Genomic DNA, 15,511 nt, shown 5'->3' on the forward strand with positions numbered 1-15,511 from the left:
GGGCCCGCAAGGCCGGGGGTCCGTGGTGGCCAGGTGTGAGGATGACTTAGTAAAAGCCAAGACAGCCACCCCCACCACCCCGCAGAAGGAGTTCTTTGCCAAGGGGTGTGAGGACAGTGACTCCTTATGGGAAGGCCAGGCCCCTGACCATCTGCCCAAGGCCCCATGCTGCGGAGAAAGCGTGGAGTGTCTGATTCCTCCAGCTACCCCGTAAGCCCAACCCCTGCCCCGAGGGTCCAGAAAACTGGGATCTGCTAGCAGAATCTGAAATTGCAGGGAGGGTGAGAGGTGTCTCCATGATGCCCCTCGAGTGTCTAGGGCTGGAGTCGGGGGCTTGAGGCTAACCCAAGAAGTCAGCAAAGGCTGCAGGAAGCGTTGGCTTTCCCTCCTAGGCGCCGGGCTCAGCAGCTCCTTGTCACGGGAAAGAGATGGAGAAACACGGTGCTGGCGCCCTGGGTGCCTTGGAACCTGTGCGCAGAAAGCATCCTGGTGGAATGGGGGGGGGGGGCAGTTGGGAGGAGGGGAGAGAAGGGGGAGGCCAGAAGAGAAAGAAGGAGAACTAGGAGGCAAGAAAGAAGGAGTGCGGAATGCAGAGGTCTCCCCGAGGTCGCAGCTGAGCGAAGGAGCTGGGAGGCCAGAGCTTCAAGGCCCGCGGGCACCGCCTGCAGTTTCGGAGATCCTTGGCTTTGGAGCAGGGCTGCTCCCACTCAGAACTGGCCGGGGACCCTTTTCCATCCCCCTCCCATATCCATCAGAAAAACCTATTCTGGGCAACCCACGGCCTGTGCGGATTTCTGTCCCCAGCCTGCCGGAGTCGGAGCCCGTTGCCCACGACACCGCCTAGGGCAGGGCCCAGCCCCAATGCGGGCTGCAGCCCCTCCCTGCAGCCCTGGCCGCGGGGAAGAGTTTCACACTGGGCTGCCAGCTGCGAACGGGGTGGTTTAGTAGCCCGGTTGAAGCGAAGCGGCCGGCTCTGGCAAGCGCGGTCTGCATCAGGAGAGCAGCGCAGCCCCCGTTCTGGAGCCCAGCTCGGTGCTCCAGAGAGCCCCGCTGGCCAGGAGGGCCAGGGAGCCTAGGGGAGGTGAATGCCGCAGGCAGGGATGAGGAGCGCAGATCCACCCTGGACTGCTGGGTGAGCGTCTGGCCGGCAGGGCCCAAGGCCAGGCGTCCCTCCTGCCCAGTCCGGTCCCTGGAGCCCAAGCGAGCCTCCCCGCGCCCCCCTCCCCTGCTCATCCCCTCCTCTCCTCGCCGGGGGCTGAGCCTCCCTCCCAGCCCGCGGCTTCCCACGGGGAGAGGAGGAGGAAGGGGTGGGGGGAGAGGAAGGGCCAGGGAGGGGCGGGAGGAGCGAAAAGGGACAATTCGGAGCGGCCGGCGCGCCCCCGCCCCTTGAGCTCTCGCGACGAGGGCTCCTCGAGCCCGGCCGGGTACAACAAGTCTGTCCGACGTCAGGGGGTCATTAATAACCAATTAGGAGGGTCACTGCGGCTCCTATAAAGGCGCTGAGCTTTTGCCAAGGCGAAGACCGACCGGGCCGGGTGTGCGAGAGGCGAGCGCGCGTCCCAGAACCCCTCGCCGCCGTTTCTCTGCAGCCGCCCGCCTCCCACCCGCCCTGCACCCCCCCGCACCCGCCTCCGCCTCCACCCCTGCGTCTCCAGCCCTCCGCGCCGCCTCTGCCACCTCTGCTGATTTCTCCATCTCTCTCTCCCTCTCCGCCTCGCTCCCCCTCGTTCACTTTCCTCCCAGCCCGCCTCGCCTCCCGCTCCCTCCTGCGTCCTCCCCCTCCTCCTCCTCCTCCCCGTCCTCCCCCTGCTCCTCTTCCTCCTCCTCCGTCACAGCCCTCCTCTCTCGCTCCTGCGCTCCCCTCTCGCCCGCCGCATCCCCGTGTCCGCCCGGCCGTCTGTCCCCGGCGCCGGCGAGCCCCGGACCGCCCATGATGGGCTCCGTGCTCCCGGCTGAGGCCCTGGTGCTCAAGACCGGGCTGAAGGCGCCGGGGCTGGCGCTGGCCGAGGTCATCACCTCCGACATCCTGCACAGTTTCCTGTACGGCCGCTGGCGCAACGTGCTGGGCGAGCAGCTCTTCGAGGACAAGAGCCACCACGCCAGCCCCAAGACAGCCTTCACCGCCGAGGTCCTGGCGCAGTCCTTCTCCGGCGGTGAGTCGCGCCGTCGAGGCCGGTCGCGCCGCCTCCTCCAGGCGGCGCCGGGTTCCCGTCCTGGCGACGCACGGGGCGCGGCAGGGACACGGGGCGTCGCGGCTGTTCGGTGGGCCTCAGATTCCCGGGAGCCGAACCTGGGCGCAAGCAGCCAAAGCCCGGGCGGGGCGGGAAGCCGCTCCGCGCCCCCGGCGGCTCCGAGAAGGGATCGCCGCGTCCAGGCTGCCCGGGCCCTGCGGCCCCCGGCGCCCCCCCGGCCCGCCCCTCACCCCTTTGAGCCGGCGGGTTCCCGGCATTTAAAGCCTTACTAGGCGTGTAATAGCAGTTGACTCAAAAAGAAGGGGTTTAAAATTCATTTAGTTAACTTGGGCTTGACCCGCGAAAGTTCCCACTTCAACCGAGAACTTTAAAAGGCAGGGGGGCTGGGGAGGGGGCGGAGGGCGGGCGGGCCGGCAGAGAAAGCCGCGGAGGGAGCGAGGGAGAGAAAGAGAGAGCCAGAAAAGTTTCTTTTCTTTAAGATGTCTCAAGTTCTTATTCCTCATTCATCAACCTGCGAACAATATCTTTGCCCGGCGCTGGCATCTCTGCGCGTCGCCCTCTCTTCCCCCGTGACGATTTCTGTTCCTCTCTTAATTCACCGTGCAGACTAATTCCACTTCCATTCACGCTATGTCAACCATCTAATCCCCCCTTTTTGTAAGGGGAATTCCTCGGCCCCTTTTAAACAAGTCCTCTCCGCATTGAGCTACAATTTACTGCTACAGCATTCTTCCAGGGCTAATGAATTTAGAATTAGCAATTTCTTTCGAATGGAGCCGAATGAATGCTATCACTTTAACAGCGTGACAAATTGCCGGCCGCGCCGCAATGGACACCGTTGAACCCCCCCGCTTTCAGCCGGCCCGCTCGCCGGCTACTTTCCCAGGTAGCTTAGAGGGGAACCTTGTAAGACACGGAGACCGTCCCTGTGCGCCTCGCTGCCCCCACTCCCGGCTGCCAGGCCCGGAAAGGGCATGGGTGGGGGTGGGGGGCCTGGGGGCCGCCGGGCTCTTTCCCGCTCAGAGAGGCGACCTCAGGGGCTCGCGGGGATCCGGCGCCGCCCTTTCTGGCCCCTGGGATCCTGGGGCGGCGAGGAGGACCGAGGTGGGCCCGGGGTCACCCAGAGAGCGCCCCGAGGCGGCCCGCCGAAGCCCGTGTTCCTTTGGAGCTTCTGCGCCCCACCACCACCCCCCGCCCGCAGCCTGTGGTCTCTTCCCAGCGCAGTCGCCAGCCGGCGGGAGGCGCAGGGCCTCCCGCACCCCAGAAAAGAGAGCTCCTGGCCGCATCCGGGGCCCTTTGACAGCGCCCGGTGTTCTGAGCAGGAACGCGCAGTGAGCGCGGATTGTCCCGCGGAAGGGCGATCTCAGGCTTGGGGATCACCGCCTCCTGGAAGCTGGCCTCAGTTTACCCATTTGTAAAGCCGCCCGCTGCGGTGGGCACAGTCCTTCTTAAATCTTACAGGGTGGGGGGCAGGGAGGTTGTGGGTGCTTTCAGAATTAGTGGAGAAACCAAATAAGTAAGTAAATAAATAAAAACAATAAAAGCTCCTAGAAACGAGCCCCAAAGCACCTCTTGCTTCGGAGGGCACAGACATTCCTGGGTTGCAAACGGAGGCGACTCTTGCGCCGAGCAACCCCCGCCCCCGCCGCTGCCTCCCCCACTCCACCGCACACAAACACACACCCCAGTGACTTCTCCCGAGTCACTCCAGGGCAGGCCTGAGGTGGTTCTGGCCGGATGGGACCGCCCTGAGTCTCTGGCGGGAAGGGACGACCATCCCCTGCCTCAGGCTCTGACCCAGTCCCCCTGTCCCCGTGGTGGTCACAGAGGTGCAGAAGCTGTCTAGCCTGGTGCTGCCGGCGGAGGTGATCATCGCGCAGAGTTCCATCCCGGGCGAGGGCCTCGGCATCTTCTCCAAGACGTGGATCAAGGCGGGCACGGAGATGGGCCCCTTCACTGGCCGTGTCATCGCCCCGGAGCACGTGGACATCTGCAAGAACAACAACCTGATGTGGGAGGTAGGTATCTGCCACTCTGTCCCTGTCGCCCCTGCTGGGATCTTGGGGTGCTTGGGCGCCCTGTGCTCCCTGACTCCGGATCGTGGATCCTGCTGCGCTGTGCCTGGAGGTGCATCCCCAACCCAGCTAAGACAGCTAAGGCCTTTGTTCGAAAAATCTGATCCTCTTTCCTCTGGCCAACCCTTGGGACTGTTGTTGGCCCTACTTCAGAGGAGGGCACTGAGGCCCCAGGAAGCCATGTCGCTTGCCTACAGCGTGGTTGCGGACAGCACGGAAACCAAACCTGGGGGAAACCTCCCAGCTACCTGCATTCTTTTCCTCCGGAGGAAGTTGCAAGGAAAGCCCCTCTGAGCTGGGGGTGAGGGTGGGCAGCATGGAGAATGGAGGGGCCCGTGCTTCCTAGGAATGGGCTTCTCAGCCCAGACAGAATAGTGACAACTGGAAATCATTGAGGGACAAATTGGCATCGAGTCAACTTTCTGAGTCAGTGACCCGCATGCCACCAAACGATCTCAGCACCTGTGAATTATTATTCCCATTCTCCAGAGGGAAACTGAAGCTCAGAGAAGCTTCCACCCCGGCTTCTGACCCTCCTCTCCTTTGACAGGGCCAGATGTCAGGACAGCCATCCTTAGGACCCCCTGAGGACAAAGCCATTCCCAAAGCATTTCCTCCCTCCTGGGGCTCTCACCACGAAGCAGCCAGGCTGGCAGGCGCACCCTCTCCCTAATCTCATTTCCCTTCCCTCCATGGATTTCCCCCAAGCCCCCACCTGACAGTCCCTGGAGAAGCCCAATGTCACAAATCTTGCCCCTGGTCACAGGTGCAGGAGGAAGAGAACAGGGCAATGGTCCAGACACCTCCCCTGACCTCCCCTCCTCCCTCCCTGAAGACTTGGGCCAGTAGTTATCTTCTCCATTTGTTGCTAGGTTAGGAAGTTGGGATCTAGTCTGATCTCTGAGTGCTCTTGGTAGCTCCCACAAGGGGGCTTGGGCCAGACCAGGGTGCCACAGTGAGCCAGCCTTCCCTCTCCAGGCTCCTGGGTCTCCCTCTGATTCCTGGTCTGTGCTTGCTGCCGCTTTGGGGAGCCTGTCTGCATCCCCAGGGAATTAGCTGGATGGCACTTTGTCGAATCAGTGATCCCTTGGAGACCCTTTCCTTCCGGAGGTGGGCAGAACGTGGCTGCAGGAGCCCTTGGGGCCCTGGAGACTGACTCCCTGTCGGTCACTTCTAGCTACCTGGCCTCCGGCAAGTCACTGCACTGCTCTGAGCCCCGGAACCGTCCCCCCCCCCCCCCCCCGGGCTTCTCAGCAGGAAAGATGATTATAGAGCCGCTAGCCCTTCCTGGGACTGTTGTGGGGATAGAGGGGGGATAGAGGGAGCATAGGCTGATATGCCAGCAGCGTGGACCTGGCCCAGCCTACCTCACTCTGTCCCTAATTTACCTGCACGCAGGTGTTCAATGAGGACGGCACAGTGCGCTACTTCATTGATGCCAGCCAGGAGGACCACCGGAGTTGGATGACCTACATCAAGTGTGCGCGGAACGAACAGGAGCAGAACCTGGAGGTCGTCCAGATCGGCACCAGCATCTTCTACAAGGCCATCGAGGTGAGTGTGTGCACTGCTGTGTACGAAGCCAGGGGGCAGCTGGGAGAAGGGTGCAGGCAGCCGTGTCTGGGTTCTGTTGGGAGGGGGGAATGGAGGAGCACTGATGCGGCCCCACTGGCCCTGCCCAGGCATCGTGGTCTCTGGGAGCATGAACATCGTGGCAGGTTTTCTGCACTGCAGGTCAGAAAGTAGGGAACTTCTGACTTTAGGCCATTGTGGATGTCATGAGTCCCTCTACTGTGAGGTCCCCAGATAGCTGCTTAGCGTGTCCTGAACCTCAGGACAAGAGATACAGAGAGCAAGACGTGGGGAAAGCATTTGAAGGCGAGAGAGGGCATCGTGTCCGCAGCATTTTCGCTGTATGCTGTTCCTTGTTCTGCATGCGTCGGACGTTGAAGCGGATCACGACCCTAAGTGTCAGCTATGACACGTAGATCACGCGCTGTGTGAGGCTTCTCCTAGACTCTGTGGACGCCTTATCCCTTATAATCCTCACGTATTTAATCCACGAGGGAGGGTTCTGCGATGATCCACAGTTTGCCAACAAGGAGGCCGGGGTTCATTGGTGGCGGGGGCACTCGGGAGCTCTTACTAGGCATTGGGGGAGATGTTGATGCTAATGCCTGTGCTGGGTCGAACTGCTTAGAGGCGAGGGAAAGGGAAAGGTAGCTGCAGTTGAATATCATATCCCGTGGTTGAGAGTTCCTAAGCCATGCCCAGGTCATGGGAAGGTTCAGGAGGACGGAAAAAGAGGTGTTCCCCAATAGGGAAACCTTGGACAGAGGCAGGGAAGCTCCTGGTCTACAGAGAGGGGCTGAGGCAAGACAAGTGGTGGTAGCCATGGTGGGCCAGGCTGTCGACACCCTCCAGACGGGGTCTCTTGGCAGGATGCTCAGCGTCTGGCCCAGGAGCCGGACAAGCTGTCCTCCTTCCCCATGGCAGATTGGTGGTGAGTGCTGTGTGGGGGTGTGGGTGGGGATGTTCTCCCCCGCCCCCGGCCCCAACTTGTCTGGACCTCCTGCTTCCACTCCGCTGGTGGAGAACACTCATGGAGAGAGGCAGTGTCCTCCCTTGGGAGTGGGGCTAGCCTTGGTTGAGTTTTGGAGAGGTCCGGAGCAAGTCTCCCAGGGACAGAGAGTGACTTCCCTCTAGTCCGTTTTCTCCCTGGGACTCAGGGCCTCAAATCTTTCTAAGGCCTGAGGGGCACTGGGGCCTAGCAGCTTCTGGAACTGGGGTCCAGTTGTCCCTCAAAAACCAGGCTCCCGGAAATCTCCCAGGGATGACAACAGAATGATCTTTGCCTGGGTGCTGGTGCGGCCAGGGAGGGGGTCCCAGAGGAGGGGTGGACTCTGGGAGCACTGGGAAGTGGAGGGTAAAGAAAGGTGCCCAGTTTATGGACTGACATTCAGGGGACGTGGACCAGCATGGGGCTGTGTGAAGGTAGCACTGAAGTGGCCCAGGCACCTAGGACAAAGGTCTAGGACAAAGGTGGCTCCTGTGACCATCTGGCTGGGCCGCTACCCCGTGGGAACAAGGAATCGGCCTCAGATGTGGCTGAAATCTCACTGGAGCACGGAGTAACTCCAGGATCCTCCCCGCTCCCGTCTTCCCAGCCTCACACACACATCCTCACTGCTTCCCGGCCATTCGTGCCCTGATTCCCTGCCGTCCTTATACAGAGGAGATGGGAGACACGCAGTCGTTCCATTCCTCCTCTCTTAACACAAGTGCACACACACGTACACAGGGACAGATGCACACACATGCCCATGAGAGATCGTGGGAATGCTTGTGTGGGTTTGGGGCCAAAGGACTCCCGGCTGGGGCGACTCGGGGGTCTAAGATCATCTCCCTGGGCAGGTCATACCGGTTGAAGTTTATGTTTTATCGGGATTTAAGTTGATAAAAGAGAATCAGGAAAAAGAAATCAATTCATACAGGGTAACATGAGTGAGATGCCATGAATTTCCAGCCAAGGCTTTGCCCCAGAGGTAAACAAGCCTATGAAGAAGGGACTGCTTGAGTGAGGGACAAGAAAACAGAAAATATCACTTTACGGTCATTTCACTTTTCATCAGCAAAGCTGGACACTTTTTCCGTGGTGGCAGTTTTTCTCAAATCATCGTGTGGCCGTGTCAGATTCCACTTACTGGACCAGGGGTGCGTCTGAGCCAGTGCGACCACCCACTGTACACTGAGCAGAGACCAGGGCTTGGTGGCCCTTCTAGGCTCCAGCAGAAGAAATTGCTTTTCCTCCAGGCCACTCCCTAAAGTCTCCGGGATACATGGGCTGTTTGTTTTGTGTGCGCGCGGGAGTTATTCGAGGAGATGGGCCTTGGCGACGACCTGTTTTCTTAGTCTTTCTGTCACTTAGAACTGCCATTTATCTCCCCCACAAGTCACCCGTGACTCACCCCCAAAATGGGAAGGCCCATCTTTATTTGATAAGCAGGATGCACTGTCGCTGCTCTCAAATTTTCCACCGATACAAAATAGTAGCCCTCCAAATGCAGACGGGGCGGGAAGGCCAGCTGGTCGATGGAGAACCCCCAGGCGGGATTGGCATCTGGCCAGATCTACGGCATGCCATTTCTGGGGCGTTCTCCCCATCGATTCAACCACAGAAGAACTTACTATAATGTGAGGTGCCTAAAATGGCATTTCTACAAAGCGCCCAGCGCATAGCAAGTGACCATTTGGTGTCGAATGAGTAAATCTTTCTGCAAGTGATGGGGACTGGGTCGAAAGGGGAACACACGGACCCCTGTTCTCCCAGAAAAACAAAACCAGCTACCCCAGGAAGCAAGACCCTTTGATGCCAAAACTCCATGCAAGGAAAGGATTTAGTAATTAAGTTATGAAAGCTTTGGGCTCTGGAGCTGGGAAGAAAATTCCCAGTCTTTCCCCTCCCGGTGTCTTGGCAGATTACTGTGCCCGAAGCGTGGGCTTTTCCTTCCTGCTAGTTTCCTTCTCCTTTCAAGCACCCGAACATTTTATATGGCAGCTCCCTGAGTCCCATGTCTGCTTTTCCTGGCACCATTTTCCTTTTGACGTTGCTCAGGGGCGGACGCAGTTGGGGTACCCTGATTATTAATAATAAGCATCATTGATAATACACGGAGCATTTATCCCCTGCTGGTACCGTGCTAAAAGTCTTAGCAAATTTTTAAGACTCGAGTCCTCTCTACTCTGTGAAGATGCTATTACTATCCCCATTTTAATGATGGCAAAACTGAGGTTCAAGGAGTTCACAGGGCATTAGTGAGCTGTGATTTGGATCCAGGCTTGTCGGACCCCGGAGCAGAGCTCTTGGTCACCAAGCCGTGGGGCCTCCCCGATCAATACGTATTTGCTGGAACTCTATTAATTGGTGTGTCAGGACATCTGTGGTACAATGGAAATTGATATTCGTCCAGATGACACAGAGATCCTTCTGGACTAGGGTTTCTGCACCGCCCGGGGGGGACGGGAGGGTGTCCGAGCCTCCCGGGAGTGTGTTCAATAGTGTGACATACATTTAGATCAAGAATACAAACCAAAACCAGATCGGTTTCCATTTATAATAAAAATTCAGAGGGGCGCCTGGGTGGCTCAGTGGATTAAAGCCTCTGCCTTCGGCTCAGGTCATGATCCCAGGGTCCTGGGATCGAGCCCCGCATCGGGCTCTCTGCTCAGCAGGGAGCCTGCTTCCTCCTCTCTCTCTCTGCCTGCCTCTCTGCCTACTTGTGATCTCTGTCTGTCAAATAAATAAATAAGTCTTTAAAAAAAAAAAAAAAAAATTCAGAAAGGGGGCAGGACAGAACGGCTGGGCTGGTGGGGAAGGTTCAGAAGCTCGAGCTGAGAGATGACGTGATTTGTCGAGGAAAGGCTCAGGCCCCGATACTTGCCCAGAATCTCGGGGATGTGGATTTTATGGTACGGGACTCGGTTTCCTGGGGGAATGATTTGGTTTACTGTGTGTCCTGCGTCAGCCCTGCTGCCTCGAAGAGGACACCTTTGTGATTCTCGTTCTCCCGGCCTCTAAGGAGCGTCCTGGCAGGGCTGTGTCAGTTACAGCTGGCTACGAAGAAGCAGTAGCATCCAGGGACCGGGAGGCCTGGGAGGGGGACGGTGGCTGTTCTTTGCGCTTAGTCGGTCAGCGGCCGGGACCCTGGGCACCGGCAGACAATAGTGCCAGGATCTCCCAGAAGAGGCCGCTGGTCCTGAGGGTCCTCCTGGTTATCACATGGGGGTTACCAACCAGCAAGCAGGGACCGGGGGCCCAGGTCAGGGGCTGTCGCTGGCTTCTCAGAGCTCTGAAAGGCCAACGGACTCCACCTCCAGCCTTCCCCAGTGCTGGTGGCTTCCCGATATTTGTGCCATTCTCAATTCCAGTAGATCCTTCTTAACAGATTTTTTTTTAAGCGGAGCCAACGCGGGGCTTGAACTCACCCCACCCTGAGATCAAGACCAGAGCTGAAATCTAGAGACGGATGCTTAACCGACTGAGCCACCCAGGCGCCCCGGGTTTTCTTTCTTTAACATAGAGATAGTATAAAAGTACTGTGTGCTCATTATTTTTTAAAAAATCAGATATCTCATATGAAAAAGTAGAAGCCACTCTGCCCGTCATGCTGCTCCCCACCAACCTTAAATCCGCATTTTTGAATAGTCTCAAAATGACAAACCCTTCTGGGGAAAGAAGCAAAGAAAACTGGCCACCGTGGCCGGGCGTCCAGGGTGGGAGAGAGAGTCCCTTTTCACCTCCCCCCACCCCTTACCTGTTTACATGGGTTTGTCAATGTGTCTGCGTTGTTGCTCTGATTTCTGAAATGAACTAGGAAGATTAATTTTAGTCCATGTAAAAAATGTGTTAGTAAGTAAATGCACTCGATGTTAAAAGTCAGTATCGAGGCGCTCATTTAGAAAATCATATTCCAAACAATGATTTTGTATAATATTCGGAATTTGTGCAAACCCAGAGTTCTTGGCTTTTCACACATCACCACTGTTGTTGTTTTTTTAAGATTTTATTTATTTATTTATTTGACAGAGAGAGGCAGAGCGAGAGAGGGAACACAAGCAGGGGGAGTGGGAGAGGGAGAAGCAGGCTTCCCGCTGAGCAGGGAGCCCGATGCGGGGTTTGATTCCAGGACCCTGAGATCATGACCTAAGCCGAAGGCAGAGGCTTAATGACTGAGCCACCCAGGGGCCCCACCACTGTTGTTGTTGTATTTATTTTATATATTTTTTAATTTTTAAAAAGATTTTATTTATTTATTTGAGAGAGCGAGCGAGCATGAGTGGGGGTGGGAGGGTGGGGAGAGGCAGAGGGAGAGGGAGAAGCCGACTCCCCGCTGAGCACGGAGCCCCACACAGGCTTGATTCCTCCTGGAACCCCTGAGATCACGACCTGAGCCAAAATCAGTCTGTAAAACGTCTGACTTGGGGTGGCCAAGTGGGTTGGGGAGACACCCAGGTGCCCCAAATTTATATTAAATAACAATTGTTATTGTCAATTGCAGTAAGAAGGCTGGTGTTGATTTGGATATTTCATTCCTGGGCTGAGAGTCTGGAGGTGCAACTCAGGGCCATATCCGCTGGAGGCTCGCAGAACCTGCTCTGCACCTCTGTGCTCTCCCTGGGGGTGCCCCCCACCCCCCACCCCAGCAAAGCAGGAGGCAGCGGCACCGGAGCCCAGCCTGTGATGTTGTTGGTCCCTGAAGGCAAAGCCGCCGGTCACCCTGGGTTTTAACTGTGCCCGTGGCCCCGAGCCACACTGCAGGCTCTGTGGGGAGCACTGAGGGACTTCCTGAGATGTTGGTGAGCTCAGGGAAAATTATAACACGCGCTCCTGCGTCCATCCACCCTGCAAAGTTTTCTGCACACGGCTCTGCTGAGCCCTGACCCCATGAGGCTGAGCAGAGGCACTGTCCCTCTTTTATAGTCCCAGAAACAGAGGCCCAGTGCCAGAAGGCGTGTGTGACCTCTGCCAATGCTGTCTCCTCTTCAGACAAGTCTGATGGGGGGCTGGTTGCTTTCAAAGAACCCTGATTCAAAGAACCTGGCCAGGGGCTGGACATCAGAATCTCAGAGTTGGGGGACCTCAGGGATCGAGTTCCCCCGCCTCCTCACTTGAGGACACAAGCTTAGAGGTGATAAGTGCTTGTCTCAGGTCACCCAGGGGCCCGGTGGCTCAGGGTCCATCGGCACTCTCCCACAGAGAGCTGTTTCCTTCACAACAAACTGATCTTAAGTGTTCCCCTTCCTTCCTCCTCTTTTCTAGGGGACTCACGAAACCTCTGTCTTCTCCGTCCCCTTTCCAGCAGGGCCTCCAGCTCTGCCCTGCTGACCCCCAGGACGACGGCCATGACTGTGAATGGCCTCGAGGACGTCTGCCGTGGTGCCAGATTCTAACCTGTGTGCTCTCTTTGAGGGGCCACCGAATTCTCCTCGGGTTCAGGGACTGTACTTGACTCTTCCATATTTGGACCCTGTACCTCTGAGCCGGTTTGGCACTTTCTGCCTGGATTCCGGTCACTCACTGACCCCGAGGGCTTGACGTGATGGCCCACGGGCCATGGGGGCAGGGACACGGTGGCCCCAGGCTGAGCCTCAGGAGGATGGCCGTGACCAGGCCCCTCACGCTTTTCTTCCTCCACCCCTCCTCTCCTGTCCCTCTCCTTTCAGGGTCGAGCAGAGCTGGCCGGTGGTCTGAGGGTCTTCCTGCCTCTGACCAGAGGAAGGAAGCTGTGGTACAGAAGGGTCTGGCGTGTGGCAGGCCAGAGTCAGATGGAAAGGGTGGGCCTTCTCTGTAAGCAGGGAACCCAAAAGAGGGGGTCCTATTCTTGCATGATTCCAGACACCCCAAGATGGTATCTTTGGCCCTTTAACTCCTTTGAGGCGGCTGAGGACCCAGGAGGAGAGCAAACCAGTTGCTGCCTGGGTGTGGCCAGATTGCCCTGGGAAGCTCAGAGAGGGACCTCCCAGGACAGGTGGCAAATTGAGCTCTATGGGGTGCAGGCGTGGGAGGGAGGGGGCTCTTTCAACAGTCTTTTTTTTTTTTTTAAGGTTTTATTTTTAAGTCATCTCTACACCCAACGTGGGGCTTGAACTCACAACCCCGAGATCAGAAGTCACCCCCTCCACCGACTGAGCCAACCCAGGTGCCCCCTCTCCTCATTTGTCTTAGCTGGCTGGGGCCTGAAGGTTCCCCACTTGGGACGGCTAACTGGCTTTCACCACAGGCCTATGGGCCCCTGGGGACATCCCGGAGTGAGGGATTTATGGTCCGTCCCTCCCCAGGAGCAGGCCTCCCGGGACTGTCACTGCCAACCCCTTCCTCCCAGGGGCCTTCCCATTTCCCTGGTGCAGGTCCTCCCTGGGATTAGCAGAGAACTGTCGCCATCTGTAGAGTTCTCTCCTGCAGAAATGGATTTTGTTCCAGGCTGTGTCCCTCAGTGTTTCCTGAGGTGGAGGGGTTCCAGCCCCCCCAGTGGTTCTTTTTTAGCATCTGCCGTGTGCCCGGAGTCACACAGAGCCCGTGATCGGGAGAGAGGTACACGGGGCGTGCTGCTGCCTTGTGGGCGTTTTGCGTGAGAGATGTTTCCAGGACATTATCAGACAGGATGTAACTAAGTACCGTGGGGTGCCCTGCAGCCCACGCTCCTTGGGAACATCTGGTTCAGTCCTGCCGACCGGAGGGCTGGCTGACGCTGGTTCCCCTCAGTAAGAAAGGAAACGTTTTCTAGCTTTCCTTCTTCCAGTACCTCACCTTGCTACAAGCCTTGCATTCCCTGACTCTCATCCCCCGGGGCCTGCTGCCTCCCTGATCTTACCTGCCTTTCTTCTCTGTAGATGATCCCGCCTGACCAGGAGCTGCTGGTGTGGTATGGAAACTCACACAACACCTTCCTGGGGATCCCTGGTGTGCCCGGGCTGGAGGAGGAGCAGAAGAAGAACAAGCATGGTAGGTAGTCTCTGTGAGGCCACAATGACAAGGGACCCCTGGAACCCAGAGCGAGAGAGCGAGTGAGTGCTTGCACCTGTTTGTGGCCGGCATGCTCCTGGCCAAGGACCCGGGTTCAATCTCCAGCAGTATCAAGCCCATGAGGCTACTGGCTTAAGCAAGCCAACGCCCCCCAGAGCTACCACCACAGTCTGGACACAAATGGCACTGTTTTCTGGACAAAATAAATTATCTGGGGGCAGGTTGGGTGGGCAGAATACCCGAGAGGCAGAAGGAGCAAGGGGCCCGCAGTGGGAGCCTAGATCGAGTTCCTGTTCTGCTGTACGATCTTGGGAAGGGCTCTGTGCCTCAGTTTCTCCATCTGTAAAGGTACGATGTTGGTCCCAAACTGAGATGATCTTTTAACGCCCTTCCAGCTCTGACAATGTACATTTCACTCTGTCCCTGGTGCAGGGCCTGGTGGAGGCGCTTGGTATTAACCTGTTGAATGAGGGTGGGGTACAGTGTGCCTGCATGTGTGTTGTGGGGGACACTGGTCATCACGATAGACACCGTTTGCTCAAGACCTATTTCATACCAAGTATTGAGCTGAGCCTTTTACAGGTATCACCCCACTTGGGTCCTCATAAAACCCTTGTGAACTCTGGTTAGAGGAAGAACCCGAGGCTCATGAACTACTATTCATGAGCTAATGTTTTACAAACAGTAATTTCTCTGATGCTCACAGCAGGCTTATGGGGGTGATGTTATCATTACCTCCATCTCAGCAATGAGAAAGGTGAGGCGCAGTTCCCTGGTACATAGTAGGCACTCAGTACATGTTTGTGGGATGAATAAATGAAAGGGGTTTTGGGGGGGGGAGCCCTTCATGGAAGGCTGCCATTTACAGATGGCTACTTTGAGTGAGGTTCCTCCCGTATACAGGCTAATAAGGGAGGTAAAGTGCAGGTTTTTATGATCATCTCGGGAAGTTGTGCATAGCCCCGCAAGGTCGTAGGCGGTACCCATTTTACAGATGAGGACGTTGAGGTTGGGGGGCGGTCACTCAGCCCCCGAGGTCTCACAGTACCGTCTGGAGTCCAACTCCTCTTTGACCTCGAGTTCCTCCCATCCCTCTGGCAGCGCCGCCAAGCAGCCTGCTCAGACCCGCGCCCTCACCCCCGTGGATCCGAGGCGGGCGGGACGGGACCGGCCGGGCGCCAGGAGGAGCGCGCGCCTGGGGGACGGGGCGCGGGTGCCGGGCCCCGGGCGGCGCGGGGTCGTAACGAGGCTGCTCTCTCCCCCCCCCCACCTGCCCCCCCCGCGCCCCGCCCGCGCGGCCAGAGGACTTCCACCCGGCGGACTCGGCGGCGGGCACCGCGGGCCGCATGCGCTGCGTCATCTGCCACCGCGGCTTCAACTCGCGCAGCAACCTGCGCTCGCACATGCGCATCCACACGCTGGACAAGCCCTTCGTGTGCCGCTTCTGCAACCGCCGCTTCAGCCAGTCGTCCACGCTGCGCAACCACGTGCGCCTGCACACGGGCGAGCGCCCCTACAAGTGCCAGGTGTGCCAGAGCGCCTACTCGCAGCTGGCCGGCCTGCGCGCCCACCAGAAGAGCGCGCGCCACCGGCCGCCCAGCGCCGCGCTGCAGCCGCACTCGCCCGCGCTGCCCGCGCCGCACGCGCACGCGCCCGCGCTCGCCGCCGCCGCCGCCGCCGCCGCCGCGGCCGCGCACCACCTGCCGGCCATGGTGCTGTGA

At 58.1% G+C, this 15,511-nt stretch overlaps 1 protein-coding gene across 1 annotated transcript; it reads left to right on the forward strand.

The window, feature by feature from the left end:
- Positions 1 to 1,930: 1,930 nt before the first annotated feature.
- On the forward strand, positions 1,931 to 15,511 carry PRDM12 (PR/SET domain 12; the record flags this gene model as incomplete). Its single annotated transcript, XM_080820699.1, has 5 exons — positions 1,931 to 2,153; positions 4,020 to 4,210; positions 5,666 to 5,821; positions 13,658 to 13,769; positions 15,093 to 15,511. 5 exons carry the CDS (start codon positions 1,931 to 1,933, stop codon positions 15,509 to 15,511), a joined length of 1,101 nt encoding a protein of 366 aa, XP_080676825.1.

Source organism: Martes martes, assembly GCF_963455335.1.
Source record: "Martes martes genome assembly, chromosome: 12".
NCBI lineage: Eukaryota > Metazoa > Chordata > Mammalia > Carnivora > Mustelidae > Martes > Martes martes.